Source organism: Scyliorhinus canicula, chromosome 4 (assembly GCF_902713615.1).
Source record: "Scyliorhinus canicula chromosome 4, sScyCan1.1, whole genome shotgun sequence".
NCBI classification, from domain to species: Eukaryota; Metazoa; Chordata; class Chondrichthyes; order Carcharhiniformes; family Scyliorhinidae; genus Scyliorhinus; species Scyliorhinus canicula.
Window position 1 is genome coordinate 79,583,902 of NC_052149.1, and position 12,606 is coordinate 79,596,507.

Consider the following 12,606-nt stretch of genomic DNA (forward strand, 5'->3'; position numbering starts at 1 on the left):
CAGGCCCTTCGGCCCTCAATGTTGTGCCGAGCCATGATCACCCTACTCAACCCACGTATCCACCCTATACCCGTAACCCAACAACCCCCCCCCTTAACCTTACTTTTATTAGGACACTACGGGCAATTTAGCATGGCCAATCCACCTAACCCGCACATCTTTGGACTGTGGGAGGAAACCGGAGCACCCGGAGGAAACCCACGCACACGGGGAGGACGTGCAGACTCCACACAGACAGTGACCCAGCCGGGAATCGAACCTGGGACCCTGGAGCTGTGAAGCATTTATGCTAACCACCATGCTACCCTGCTGCCCTAAAGGTTTGGGAAGGTGTAAAGGGTCAAGTGGTCAAGAGCCATTGCCAGAGGCTCTATCACTAGCACAAACAACAGCAGCGGCAGCGCGCACCCTTGTGCAGTTTAAAGTTTTGTGAATCCATGTCGTTGGTCCCCACACTCACCATTGGTGCCACGTATACCAGGTACACCCATGCCACAAACTTCAGCCCAAACCCGAACCTTCCCAGGACCTCAAACAGGTACCGCCACTCCACCCGGTTAAATGCCTTCTCCGTGCCAATTGACACCACTACCTCCGGTACCCGAGCTCTCGATGGGGTCATGACCACATTTAACAGCCTCCTTATATTACTAGAAAGCTGCCTGCCCTTTAAAAAACCTGTCTGGTCCTCCACGGCCACCCCCAGGACACAACCTTTCATCCTTCCCACCAAGGGTTACAAAGACGAAGGCAGAAGGGAGGGTTAGCGTTGCCAAACCTGCTACATTATTACTGGGCGGCGACCATGGAGAAGGTGAAGCTGTGTTGGAAAGAAGAGTGAGTAGAATGGGTTAAAATGGAGGACGAATTCTGTCGGGTGTCCCAACTTTAGTGCTGTGGTGACGGCGGCATTGCCAATGGCGCCAAAGAAATACGCAGAGAGCCCAGTGCAGTCCACAGTAAAAGTCTGAAACCAACTGAGGAGGCCATTTGGATTGGAAGGGATGTCGGTGCTGGCGCCAATGTGCGAAAACCACTGTTTTGAGCCGGGGAAATAGATGATATGTATAGGCAGTGGAGAGAAGTGGGGCTGGTTGAGGTGAGGGATCTGTACCTGGAAAAGGGGTTTGCCAGTATAGAGGAACTGAAGGAGAGGGTAGAGCTCCCAAGAGGAAATGAATTTAGGTACCTGCAGCGAAGGGACTTCGCAGTGCCTGCGGAAGGTTTGGAAAGAGTTCTCAAGGTTGCCAAAGTACACCCTGTTGGGGCGACTGCTGCTTCCGGATGTGGAAGGGAAGAACAGGATCGGAGACATATACAGGTGGCTGGCAGAACAGGGAGGTGAGCAGGTGGTGACGATTAAGGAGAAGTCGGAGGGGGAGCTGGGAGGGGATATAAACTGGGGAGTGTGGAGTGAGGCGCTACGAAGGGTGAATGCGACCTCGTGCGCAAGGATGGGCCTACTACAGTTCAAGGTCATACACAGTACATATGACTCGGGCAAGAATGAGTTGGTTCTGCCAGGGAGTGGCAGAAAAGTGTGGGCGGGGACCAGCGAATTGCGGACATATGTTCTGGGGCTGCGAAAAGTTGTAGAGATTCTGGGTGGGAGTGTTTGCGGCGCTAATGAGGATAGTGGTGGAAGAGGTTGAGCCGAATTGTTTGGTGGTGATATTCGGGATATCGGAGAAGCTGGAGCTGATGGAGGGGAGGAAGACCGACTTTGTAGCCTTCGCCTCTCTGATTGCCCGGCGAATAATTCTGTTGGGATGACGGTCAGCAGTGCCGCCAGGGGTGGCGGCCTGGCTGGGGAACTTTTTTGACTTTCTTCGCCTGGAAAAGGTCGAGTACGAATTAAGGGGTTCAGTGGAGTGCTTCGAGGCAAGGTGGGGGATGTTCATGGATGTGTTTGACGAGCTGTTCATCGTGGGAGAGGGGGGGGGGAAGGAGGAGGGGTGTGAAAAAGGGAAATGTTTGTACAAACTGTATAGTTGTGTATTGGAGAGTTTGCCCGAATTGTATATGTTTTGTAATCTTTTGTAATAAGTTTGGAATAAAATACATTTAACTTTTTTTTTACATTTCTATTTTTTAAATTTAGAGTGCCCAATTCATTTTTTCCAATTAAGGGGCAATTTAGCGTGGCCAATCCACCTATCCTGCACATCTTTGGGTTGTGGGAGCAAATCCCACGCAAACACGGGGAGAATGTGCAAACTCCACACGGACAGTGACTCGGAGTCAGGATCGAACCTGGGACCTCGGTGCCGTGAGTTAACAGGGATAACCCACTGCGCCACCATGCCACCCTTTTTTTTAACATTTCTCACTTGTTTACTCACTTTCTATTTTCTCCCTCTTTATCAATTTCTTGGTCAACTCTTTGATTTTTAAAACTTACCTCAGGCTCACTACTCTTTTTAGCAACATTCTAAGCCTTGTCTTTTAATCTAATACTATCCTGAACTTGGCAGGGTGGGGACTGCACGCCCCCAGTGCCTGGCAAGGTGCACTCTCCAAACCCAGCAGGACGGTGCAAAGAACACTGGGCTGGATTCTTTGATTCCGAGACTAAGTGCTGACACCGTTGTGGGAACAATGCCGATTTACGATCGAAAAAGCGGCCACTGATCCACCGTCTGGCGGTGGGCTAGCAGGCTCGCCGTGTAGCGCATCAGGCTCTAGCTGCAGATACGGCCGGATACTTTCTGGGTCCATGACCGCGCATGTGCACGGCGGCAGCCGACAGCGGCCGAGCCGTGCAACATGGCACCAGCCGCGTGCGGACAAGCCTGCCAAATAGTCATCCCCTTTGGTCAGGCTCACCACCCGGCCAGTGCCCCTAGCCCCCGCCAAAGCCCCCCTGCCCGCGGATCGGCTCTCTCTCTTTCCCCCCCTCCCCCCCCCCCCCCCCCCCCCCCGACTGTGGCAGCGTTGGACATAGTCCACAGCCACTACGCCGCGTTCCAGAAAACAAAATAGCATGAATAACCCACGCCGTCGGCAACTCGGCCCATTGGAGGTGGAGCATTGGGGGAGGGCTTCCGGTGACGTCCTGAGGCCGCCATACGGTGTGCGAGGGGGCGGAGCATCGTAAAAGCGGCAGTGCCCCTGATTTCGGCACCAACGGGGATTCTCTGGCTTATCGACGCCGGCGTAGACCGGAGAATCGCTCTACACTGGACAGGATCAAATTACCATTCCTGACAAACGTTGGAGTGCCATGTCCTTCAAACTTTGGAGTGTCATGTCTTTTAAGTAGATCATTCAAAGATCAGGCTTCACTACTTAGGTTGTAAATAGTCATAGGCAACTTGCACTAAGTGCGAAAATATTGAAAGAAACTTTGAATGCTTCCTGCCAGAAGCTCACACAAAATAATAAACATTAAAAGCACCCTACTACAGTGAATTCCTACTCCTTTCCAAATTTCAACTTTCCAAACTGTTCATGTTGAGCTTTATTCGTGTGACACCCTGTGGTTTAGCCCCATGCCTCATTTCTGTGAACAGATGATCCAAAATAGGATACAAATATCAAATCAAAGTGAGATAGCAAACAGTAGAAACAATTACAACTTAAAGTCACGTTAACAAATTATTTATTCAATTTAAGAGGAATCTGCTCTACTTGAAAAATGCACTCAAACTTTTCCTAAACTCCTTGCATACAGAATGAAGGTGCAAGCTTATGATCTTCACAATCCACAGGTAAGAATATTGTGATGGAGTCCACTCAATTTGAAGTTATCTCATTCAAATGAAATGCTATTTCCATTATTTAAGCACAAAATTACCACTTTATTGTGTGATTTCTGTAGTTGAGTTTATGTTTTAAGAGTGTAGCTTTAAATTTTCATAAATTTTAAATTTCTGTCTGGGGATGTATATGCCATTAAAAATGAGCACATGCTCTGCACTTGTATTTGAGCTTTCAAATTACCTTTATAAGGTCTTACATTACCACTTGTATAGCTTATTAGTTCATTAGTACATTATAGCTTATTAGTACATTAATACATTAACCAATACAGGTTTCTGTACAAAAACCCGGTTTGTAGCACCAAATCTGAATGTTGATAACGAGAGACACGTTCTTCACCTTGCACGCATAAAGTCAAATGCAAGAATGTAAAATTTCAAACACACGCAACAATTTAAACCACAAGGGAAAAGGTGTTGATGGTTGACAAAAGTCAACTCTGGTCGAGGCATTTCCATGGAGAAAGCTCAAGGTTCCAAGTAATTCAAAAATAGTGCAAAGTTTGAACATATTACTTTTGTTTGCAGATAACAAGATCTGGATTCTCCGTTCTGGAGACTAAGTCCACACACCGGCATCAAAACGGTAGCGTTTCAGAAGGGAAAAATCGCTCTGAAACAGTAACTGATTCCCTATTCCGGGAGGGGCTAGCAGCCAGTTAGCGTAGAGCACCCGGCTCTAGCTGCCGATACGGCCTGGAGAATTGCTGGATCCGTGGCTATGCATGCGCATGTCGGCGGCCTGCAGCGGCTGCGCCATGCTTCATGGTGGATGCCGCTCGCAGACCCGGCCGCAAAATGGTCCCCCCCTTCGGCTGGCTCGCGCACCCTGGACCTTCCCACCACAGTGTCCCCAGCCCTGAATATGTCCACTCCTGCCCGCGAATCGGCCCTCGGCTGACTGTGGCGACGCTGGACTGAGTCCGCAGCAGCCACGCTGAGGTCCCGACGGATGAGACCCCACATGCCCCATGCCGTCATGAGCTCGGCCGGTTGGGGATGGAGTATTGCGGGGCGGGCCTCAGCCAATATACGGAGGCCGTGAATACAAAAATGAGGTACGGAGTAGATAAAAGTGGATGCGGAGCATCGCAAAAGCAGCACTGCCCCCCCCCAATTTCGGTGTAATCGGGAATTCTCCGCATCGTCGCCGAACCCGATTTCGGTGTCGGGGATCGGAGAATCCAGCCCCTGGTTTCTGCATTTAAACCTGCCACTTCTAGCAAGAGTACATGAGCAATGTTACGAACTTGGCTGATTATTTTTAATTGGTTGTTAGTGTACCTATTAGCGCACTCTGGATTATTCACCAAGTGCTGCACAACTGCAGAATCATATCAAATAGTAGACATTTTGTTTTGGGTTTTGAAAACATGGGCTGGTTAAGTACACCTGTATTCTGTCTTGCGAACAACCAAAGGAACACGCTGTTTGATTTGATCAGCCAGTTGGGATGTGAAGGCTACATACCTGGCAACACGCCGGTACTAAAATTCATACATGAAGTTGCTCAATTGTGTAGTAGACAGAATGTCTTTTAGGACTGATAGCAGCATACTATTAGTGGAAAATACCACTCTTGTGGCCACTGCAGTATGAAACCACTTGCTTAACCGTTGTTCAGACTTTTGAGATGCTTTGCCTTTCCAGGGTAATTTAAGGTAGACCAGGCACATTTTAGGTTTGAAAGTGGCAGCTTTTGGCCCAATGCAACTTTGCGTGATACACAGCGAACAATGATCTGAATAGGATAGCCATTGTGCTGCAGGGTAGCTTTTATGTACTCTATTTCTGCATCAAGCTTGCAAGGTGAGAAAATGGCTAGTGTCCTATTTACAAGATTGAGAATGTGTGGAGCTATACAAATCCCAAAGTGTATATTGACCAATGAAGTTAGGCTTGCAGTGGAGTGTCGCGGAGAATCCATTTGTGGATTTCTTAATTTGCACTTCACGGAAATTTATTTTTCAAAAGGCATTTGACAAAGTACCACATAATAGACTTGCCATCAAAATTGAAGCTCATGTGATTAAAGGTACAGTGGCAGTATGGTATGATATTGGCAAAGGAACAGAAAGCAGCGAATAATGAAGTGGTTATTTTTTGTGAATGTAAGGAAATGTGCACTCGTGTTCCCCAGCCACACAACTCAGAAATGCAAAGAGGATAGTAACTGACTTCAGGAAGACATTGACAAACTGATGAAATGGGAAGACACATGGCAGATGAAATTGAACGGAAGTGTGAAATAGTGCTATTTTGAAAGGAATGAAGAGTAGCAATATAAGCTAATTGATACAAATTTAGAGGAGTGAGAACACATAGAGACCGGTTTGTGCACAAATCTATGAATGTGGCATGGCCAGTGTGAACAAGTCTAAAAAGCCACTGGAGACCCTTGACTTTATTGGTCGAAGCATAGAATACAAAAAGCATGGAAGTTATTCAAAACAGTGCTAAAACACTGATTAGACCTCAGCTAGAGTGGTATGTTCAGTCCTGGGTGCAACACTTTAGCAAGGATATTAAGATGTGGAGGGGTTGCAGAAGATATTGGCTAGAATGCCACTAGAAATGAAAACGTCACTTATGTGGGGAGATTGTAAAAGCTGGGGGTTGTTGACCTTCGATCAAGGAAGGTTAAAAGATTCATGGAGGTGTTCAAAATCATGATTGCTGGAGTAAATAAGGAACATAGGAACAGTAGTAAGCTGTTTAGCACCTTTTGAGCTCATCCCTCAAATCAAATGAGACCTAATTTCAGTTACCCACCTTTCCCCCACACACCTCAATGCCTTTGACTTGCAAAAATATATCAATCTCAGTTTTAAAATTAACAATTAATGTGACATCAACTAACATTTGCAGACATTTCTATCAACCGTTGCATGCAGAAATGTTTTCTAATGTCACTGATGAAAGTTCTGACTATGCTGTGTAGTAATGGATTCCCCAACTTTTGGAAATAGTTTCTCCGTGTCTACACTATCTGTTTCCGCTAATATCGTAAAACCTCAATCAAATCATTCCTAAACTTCAGAATTTAAGAGGAGGTAACCCAAGTCTGTTCAATTCATCCTTAAAGTCTAGATATTCACTTGGGTATACCTACAATGTGATGTGAGCGCTAGCAAGCATATAGGTGACCAGTTAATGTGTTGTAATGTATTTAGGGGTTTAGAAGGAGTGAGGGTAGGGAGAGAGGGGGAGGCTGAATCAACAAAAGTGGTTTGATCTTGTCTGGCCCATTTTCATGCTGTCTTGCAGAACCAATTAGTGTATCGCTGAAGAACATTACAACAGGAGGCCAGTATCACAACTAGTAGGACTGAGCCAGAACAGAATACTGATGCCCATTAGTACAGAAATCATAAAGTTTCTGTGAACACTTGGTTGTACAAGAATACTTGGAATGTGCTTTTGCTGCTGTTTTCTTAAAAGATAAAATTAGTGATGCAGGCCTATTATACAGGGTAAGCACAACGCTTCATAAAAATGCATTGAAGGGATGTTGTCCCTTTTTCCTTTCCCAATGTTTGGGGCATGCCTATTCCAATAGCACCTCTATGTGCAGAACATTTAATGGAAAAGAACAAAAAAGGTTAGTAATCAGTCTTTTTGCTCTATGGGCTCTGATTTTCCTTGGACTTTCTGTTATTGTGTAGTTGTATGTCTGACACGAGACTCCTGAAACAAGTGCCCTACACGGAGCTTCAACATGGCAAGCAAGCCCCACGAGGGCAGAGGAAACACTTCAAGGACAATCTCAGAGCTTCCTTGAAAATGTGTAATATCCCCACCAACACCTATAAATCCCTGGCCCAAGACCGCCTGAAGTGGAGGAAAAGTGTCTGGGAGCAAGCTGAAGCCAAGAGTCAATAACGGAAGGATTTGGATTTATTGTTACGTGTACTGAGGTACAGTGAAAAGTATTGTTCTGTGTACAGTCCAGGAAGATCATTCTGCACATGAAAAACATAGGACATACGATAAATACACAAAGTAAATACATAGACATTGGGTGAAGTATACAGAGCGTAGTGCTACTCCGAGAAGATGCGTGGAGAGATCAGTTCAGTCCATATGAGGGCCATTCAGGAGTCTGGTAACATCGAGGAAGAAGCTATTTTTGAATTTATCGGTGCATGTTCTCAGACTTTTGTATCTCCTGCCTGATGGAAGAGGTTGGAAGAGAAAATAACCCGGGTGGGAAGGGTCTTTGAGTGTGCTGCCTGCTTTCCCAAGGCAGCGGGAGATGTAGACAGAGTCAATGATTGGGAGGCAGCTTCATGTGATAGACTGGGCTGTGTTCATGACTCTGTAGTTTCTTACGGTCTTGGGCCGAGCAGTTGCCATAACAGGCTGTGATGCAGCCAGATAGGATGCTTTCAATGGTGTATCTGTAAAAATTAGTAAGAATCAATGTGGACATGCCGAATTTCCTTAGTTTCCTGAGGAAGTATAGATGCTGTTGTGCTTTCTTGGTCGTAGTGTCGACGTAAGTGGACCAGGACAGATTGTTGGTAATGTGCACACCTAGGAATTTGAAGCTGTCAACCATGTCCGCCTCGGCACCATTGATGCAGACAGGGGTGTGTCCTATACATTGTTTCCTGAAGCTCATCACCAGCTCCTTAGTTTTGCTGACATTGAGGGAGAGATTGCTGTTGTTACACCATGCCACTAGTTTCTCTATCTCCTTCCCATACTCTGAGTCATCGTTGTTTGAGATGCGACCCACTACGGTCGTGTCATCAGCAAACATGTAGATGGAGTTGGAGTCAAATTCTGCCACACAGTCATGTGTCTGTAGGGAGTATAGTAGGGAGCTAAGTGCACAGCCTTGGGGGGCCTTGGTATTGAGGATTATTGTGGGGGAGGTGCGTTGTTTATCCTTTAGTGATTGTGGTCTATGGGTCAGGAAGTCGAGGATCCAGTTGCGGAAGGAGGAGCCCAGTCCTAGGTTTTGGAGTTTTGATATGAGCTTGGCTGGGATTCATGTGTTGAAGGAGGAGCTGTAGTCAACGATGGGAGTCTGACAAAGGAGTACTTGTTGTTGAGATGTTCCAGGGATGAGTGTAGGGCCAGGGAGGTGGTGTCTGCTGTGGGCCGGTTATGGTGGTATCCGAATTGCAGTTGTGAGTATGGAGTTGATGTGTCTCATGATCAACCTCTCTAAGCACTTCATAATGATAGATGTCAAGGCCATCCTTTGGTAGTCGTTGAGGCACGTTGCCTGGTTCTTCTTTGGCAATGGTATGGTGGTGGTCTTCTTGAAGCAGGTAGAAACCTCGGAATGGAGTAGGGGGATGTCCGCGAACACACCTGCCAGTTAGATCCGTGCAGGATCTGAGTGCATGACCAGGTACTCCGTCAGGACCCGTTGCTTTCTGAGGGTTCCTTTTCAAGAAGGCCTACCTGACTTTGGAGGCTGTGACGGTAGATATGGGTGTGTCCAGGGCTGTTGGGAAGTTGCCAATGGTTTGTTGGTTTCCTGCCAGAAACAAGCATAGAATGCATTAAGTTCATTGGGGAGGGGTGCGCTGTTGCCGGAGATTCTACTCGCCTTTGCTTTGTAGCCTGTTACGCTGTTTAAGCCTTGCCACAACCAACGAGAGTCAGTGTCATTAGTCTGTGACTCTAGCTTAGTCTGGTATTGTCTGTTGGCATTCATGATGGCTTTGCGGAGGTCGTACCTAGATTTCTTGTATAGGTCAGGGTCGCCTGTCTTGAGCACCTCAGACCTGGCCTTCTGTAGGGAGTGAATCTCCCAGTTAAACCATGATTTCCGGTTGGGGAGCGCACGTATTACCTTCTTTGGCGCGCAATCTTTAACAAACTTACTGATGGAGGTCTGCGATGCTGGTAGCATACTTATTTAGGTTGGCCGCTGAGTTCTTGAATATGGGCCAGTCCACTGACTCCAAGCAGTTGCGTAGCAGCTCTTCTGTTACCTTGGACCAGCATTGCACGACCTTCTTAACTGGATTTTCCTGCTTACGTTTCTGCTTGTATGCGGGAGAAGGAGTGTCGCCTTGTGGTCCGATTTTCCCGAAGTGTGGTTGGTGGATGGATCAGTAGGTGCGCTTGATGTTTGTACACACATGGCAACCATGACACCCTACCCACCCATTCTTCCACCCACTCCTCCAACCACCGTCTGCCTCACCTGTGACTAGGTCACTCATTGGACTCATCAGTCACCTGAGAACTCCCCTTTCGTATGGAAGCAAGTCATCCTCGGCTTCGAGGGGCTGCCTTAGAAGAACTGTTGTGAATGCAGCACTGTTTTCAAGTATAAACAGGGTTTCTACTGCATTTCTAGGTAAGTTAAGGTGTGTAGTGCAGAATTAAGAAATCCATAGTCATAATGACAGAGTGAAATGAATGCTGAGAGGAAAGTATTCAAATATTTCACTGTACCCCATAACAGTTTCATGATGTGTTTGTTTGAATTTAGCTGTTTTGTAGTTGTACTGCTAGAAGCTACAATTTGTAACCTCACCAATTCTCACCTTTTCCAGCTGCTTCTTTCGCATTAAAGATCAAATGATGAATAGAAGTTGGGATCTTTCCTGCCAGCTTGGCTCAATTGTGGCATTTTATGCTTCTGAGTCAGAAGGTTGTAGCTTTAAGTACTACACCAGAATTTGCACATCCAAGGATCACTACGTTGTTGGAGCTATACTGTTTTTCAGAATAAGATTAAATCAAGGCTCAGTTGCCTCCATGTGCATGTAAAAGATTCTATAGCATTGCTTGAAGAACGGGTAGTTTTTCCAATGGGATTATTCCTCCCTCAGGTTAACACCATCAAAAGCACAAATTAATCAGTTATTCATCTCACTTGCTGTTTGTGGGACCTTGCCATATGAAAAATGTCTGCTATGTTTGCCTAAACGGATAGTCTCTGTTCACCAGAAGTAATTACTGCCTGTGAGATGCATCGGGGATGTCCTGAACATGCACGATACATTGTGTGAATGCAAGTTTTTCTTACAAATGTATTTTGAGATATTTGAAAACAAAAATGTAAGATAATTGCATGGCATAAAATAATTTTTTGAGATAATACGATCATGAAAACAACCAAGAGCAAATGTATTGTGATTATGTAACAATTGATTACATAGAAACTGCTTGTAGATATGTTGATTTAAACCTTTGACCTTGTGATATTCAATAGAAATGTATAATAAATATATTTGTGCATTATTAACAACAAAAATAGTACTGTGTATGTCAAATATTCATGCAGTGATTCCAGAAAGAAAATATTCTATTTACTAATGAATCTTAATTTCTTGTATTTTCAAGACTCCTATTAAATTGCTAGAATGTAAATCCAGCAGTTTGACATCTCCATGGCAGATTGTGGAAGCCACCATCAATGTGGATGTTAATATACCCGTACCAGTAGCTGCAGAACGTCAGTTTGACAAGGATTCATTGGTATGGTTACATATTTTGTTTCAAATCACTTTTCATTTTTGCACTGATTATGATTTCAGGAGTCAAAAATTCTTATGTTATTTTGGATTCTTCCACTGTTCCTGATGTTTGATTTGAGCTGATTGAACAGTGCAGGAAATGGAAGATAAATAAGATGTGATAAAAGGCAAAACAATCATAATTTCAATTTTATAATGATTCAAAACAAACCTGTTGGACTTTAACCTGGTATTGTAAGACTACTTACTGTGCTCACCCTAGTCCAACGCCGGCATCTCCACATTACAGTATATTTTGTTGATGGAGGTACTTCAAAATCATTTTATGATGAAGACACATACCTTTAGAGGAGTGGAGAATGTTGCAGACTCCATTCTACATATTGAGTTTGAGGTGAAAGAATAGCTGCTAGAAGGATAAAGAAAAAGTGAATAAGAAAACTGTAGAGACAACATTACCTCTGGAAAAGAAAGAGGGAAGCAGCAGATGAACAGTTTCAAATGCATGTGGCAAATAGTAGAAAATGATCCAGCAGATGTATTGGCAAATAAGATTGAGAAGAAATTCTGACATTCTGCAAGAAGAGAGGAATCATATGTAGTGGGTAGCAACTGAACAGAAGATAAGAGGATGGAACGGAAAAAACAAAATTGATTTTGGTGTGAAAAGAAAGTGCTGAAGCAGTGGATAGATAGATAGATAGAGAAATACAGCACAGAACAGGCCCTTCGGCCCACGATGTTGCGCCGAACTTTTGTCCTAGGTTAATCATAGAATTTTGGACAATTTGTCATGGCCAATCTACCCAACCTGCACATCTTTGGACTGTGGGAGGAAACCGGAGTACCCGGAGGAAACCCACGCAGTCACGGGGAGGATGTGCAGACTCCACACAGACAGTGACCCAAGTCGAAATCGAACTTGGGACCCTGGAGCTGTGAAGCAATTGTGCTATCCACAATGCTACCGTGCTGCCCTTAAGAAGTGAACCTACACTCCCTTATTCTACCCTAATCCAAGTACCTATCCAATAGCCGTTTGAAGGTCCATAAATTTTCCGACTCAACTACTACCACAGGCAGTGCATTCCATGCCCCCACTACTCTCTGGGTAAAGAACCTACCTCTGACATCCCCTCTATATCTTCCACCATTTATCTTAAATTTATGTCCCCTTGTAATGGTGTGTTCCACCCGGGGAAAAAGTCTCTGACTATCTACTCTATCTATTCCCCTGATCATCTTATAAACCTCTATCAAGTCGCCCCTCATCCTTCTCCGTTCCAATGAGAAAAGGCCCAGCATCCTCAATCTTTCCTCGTATGACCTACTCTCCATTCCAGGCAACATCCTGGTAAATCTCCTCTGCACCTTTTCCAAAGCTTCCACATCCT

The 12,606-nt window shown here is 45.3% G+C and overlaps 1 protein-coding gene across 12 annotated transcripts in view; it reads left to right on the forward strand.

Annotated features, from left to right (window-relative positions):
* Window positions 1-12,606, forward strand: part of odr4 (odr-4 GPCR localization factor homolog) — a 171,213-nt gene that overhangs the window by 78,637 nt on the left and 79,970 nt on the right. For all 12 annotated transcript variants that reach the window (XM_038794585.1, XM_038794588.1, XM_038794575.1 and 9 more), the window contains 2 exons: window positions 3,674-3,710; window positions 11,079-11,213. In XM_038794585.1, coding sequence (XP_038650513.1) covers window positions 3,674-3,710; window positions 11,079-11,213 — 172 coding nt within the window. The remainder of the gene's footprint in view (window positions 1-3,673; window positions 3,711-11,078; window positions 11,214-12,606) is intronic.